Raw genomic sequence first — 2,465 nt, 5'->3', positions numbered from 1 at the left:
AAATATAAAGTATTACAATTTTTTACAGATTTTCACATATGCGAAATAGTATGTAAAATATAAAAAGATCTATTTTTGCTATATTCGTAAAAAAATAAATAATAGATGTCATTTCTAAAAAATATTAATTAAATATTATATAAATATATATCCTAGATTATTATTTCAAACAATTAATTATTGTAACATAAATATTAAATCAATAATAAATAAACATTTTTAAAATATTTTTTAAAATATTTTTTTAAAGGTTTAAATAAATATTACATAAATATTAAATAAATCTTATGTAAATATTATTTCAAACGTTTTATTAAAATGTTAAATTAATATTAAATAAATATTAATTAAATATTATATAAATATTTGCTCTAAATCATTATTTTAAATAATTAATTATTAAAATATAAATATTAAATTAATATTAAATTAATATTTTTTTAATATTATTTTAAATACTTTTTTAAATTTAAAATAAATTTTGAATAAACATTAAATAAACGTTAGATAAATAATTTTCTTAAACTATTATTTTTAATAAAAAATTAATAATTTTTAAATATTAAATAAACGTTAAATAAACGTTTTATAAAATTTTTTTTAAATAATTATTTAAAATAAATAATTTATATAAAATAAATGTTTAATAAATATTAAATAAATATTATTTGTACAATAAACGCTAATAATGTGAAAATAATCAAAAATAAATACTTAAAAAACATTTATAAAATATTGCTTGCTGATTGGGTTATTTCATAAAAAATATATCTAGTGACTGCCTAACAGTTGACTTACAAGGAGACTTTGAGAATTCGAAGATTCTGATTATAATGCAAGGACTAGATAGCGGCTAATTAATTTTTTATAACTTTCTAGCGCCATTATATTTCAATATTTACAATGCAAGGGCTAGATAGCGGCTAGCTAATTTTTTTAAAGTTTCCAGCGCCATTATATTTCAATATTTACAATGCAGGGGCTAGAAAAGTACTAGCTAGCAAAAAATTATGCGTTAATTATAGCTAATACTGAGCTAGTTAATGGTCAGATAATATATCTAGCCTGCGTGATACAATCACTAGCTGTAAAATAAAACGGCTAGATCAATTTCCACTCGGGCGGTGGCTTAATCAATTTACTGAGATGTGCATGCTAAAATAAATACTTCAGTTGATCGATTATATCCAACTTGTAAAAAATACCATTATGTTCAGTTGATGAACATACTTGACACTCGCGGACCGATTTATTTTTATCGCCATAATAAAAATGACACGATTTGCAATAAAAATGTTTGATGACGTCACGTACAGGGGCTTGACTTTCTACGTATTGAAATAGTTTAAATACTGTTCTCGGCATATTATTAGGTGTCGGTAACAAGTCGCAAATTACTTTGAGCGTATTTTTTAAGCATGTTTTTATCATTTTGTTGTCGAGAAATAATTGCAAGAGTAATAAAACACTTTTATCAGTGCTTTTAGTACTTTTTTCGTATAATAGCATACTTTGATTGTCTTGTTGTTCATCATCGTCGGAGTCAATTTCATTTTCTTTCGCTGCATAATTGTCATCATCATTTATTCTATCATTTCGAGCATCGTAAAATTTTGATTCATTGCTATCTGATGGATCACTGATTTTACTAGCAGTTGGCTCGTTATCGTTGTATTGATCTGATGCATACGAGTTCATATTGCTATTGAATGTATCTGGGGTAAAATTAAATCAATTATCATTATTTAAATATTTTTATAATATGTTTTTATCTATATTTATTTATATTTATTATGTATACCTTGAACATTTTTGTTTTCCGTTGCATCTAAATCAACATAAGAAATGTTATTTTCTTTTTGTTTCCACCTTGAGAGGGTCCTTACTGGTATCAAGAGAACAAATATATATTAGGAATAATTTATATTTAAAAAACAAAATAAAAACTATTTGGCAATAGTAACTTAATTATGATTACAAGTTTAAAATATTTAGTAACATAATGTTTGTATATAACAGATATTTGATCAGCTATTCGTATATAGCAAATATTTGATCAGCTATTTGTCCATGCAAGCATTAATGAATAAGAAAATCTTTTTCAATTTATATAGATCAGCTATTTGTCCATGCAAGCATCAATAAATAAGAAAATCTTTTTCAATTTATATAGATATTTATAAAACTGTAATTTAATTACCTGAAGGTTTTTATCCTTGATGTAAGTTTTATATTTTCCTCTTGTAAAAAAGGGGGAATCTTTTTTTCTTTTATCAGACATGTTATTATTTGTCACTAATAATATACTTGGCACAGTCGATTGAAAATCAAAAGCGAATCATTTCAAAAGTTTTATCTGTACATTTGTTCAACACGAACGGCCTGTTTGTTTTGTCCGATCTGGGTCTACTCGGAGCAGACTCAAGCAAACCTGGCCAATCACCGTCTTGCTTTCTGTTAATACT

General features: G+C 23.9%; 1 protein-coding gene across 1 annotated transcript; it reads right to left on the bottom strand.

Moving 5' to 3' along the window:
• Positions 1-662: 662 nt before the first annotated feature.
• LOC118648338 lies at positions 663-2,207 on the bottom strand. Its single transcript, XM_036294672.1, has 3 exons — positions 2,201-2,207; positions 1,802-1,885; positions 663-1,715 (listed from the first exon to the last, which is right to left on the bottom strand). The coding sequence occupies exon 3, from the start codon at positions 1,696-1,698 to the stop codon at positions 1,156-1,158; it is 543 nt and encodes a 180-aa protein (XP_036150565.1). The 5' UTR covers positions 1,699-1,715; positions 1,802-1,885; positions 2,201-2,207; the 3' UTR covers positions 663-1,155.
• Between the last annotated feature and the right edge of the window lie 258 nt (positions 2,208-2,465).

Source organism: Monomorium pharaonis, unplaced genomic scaffold, assembly GCF_013373865.1.
Source record: "Monomorium pharaonis isolate MP-MQ-018 unplaced genomic scaffold, ASM1337386v2 scaffold_383, whole genome shotgun sequence".
Lineage (NCBI taxonomy): Eukaryota > Metazoa > Arthropoda > Insecta > Hymenoptera > Formicidae > Monomorium > Monomorium pharaonis.
This window is presented reverse-complemented; position numbering and strand designations above follow the sequence as displayed.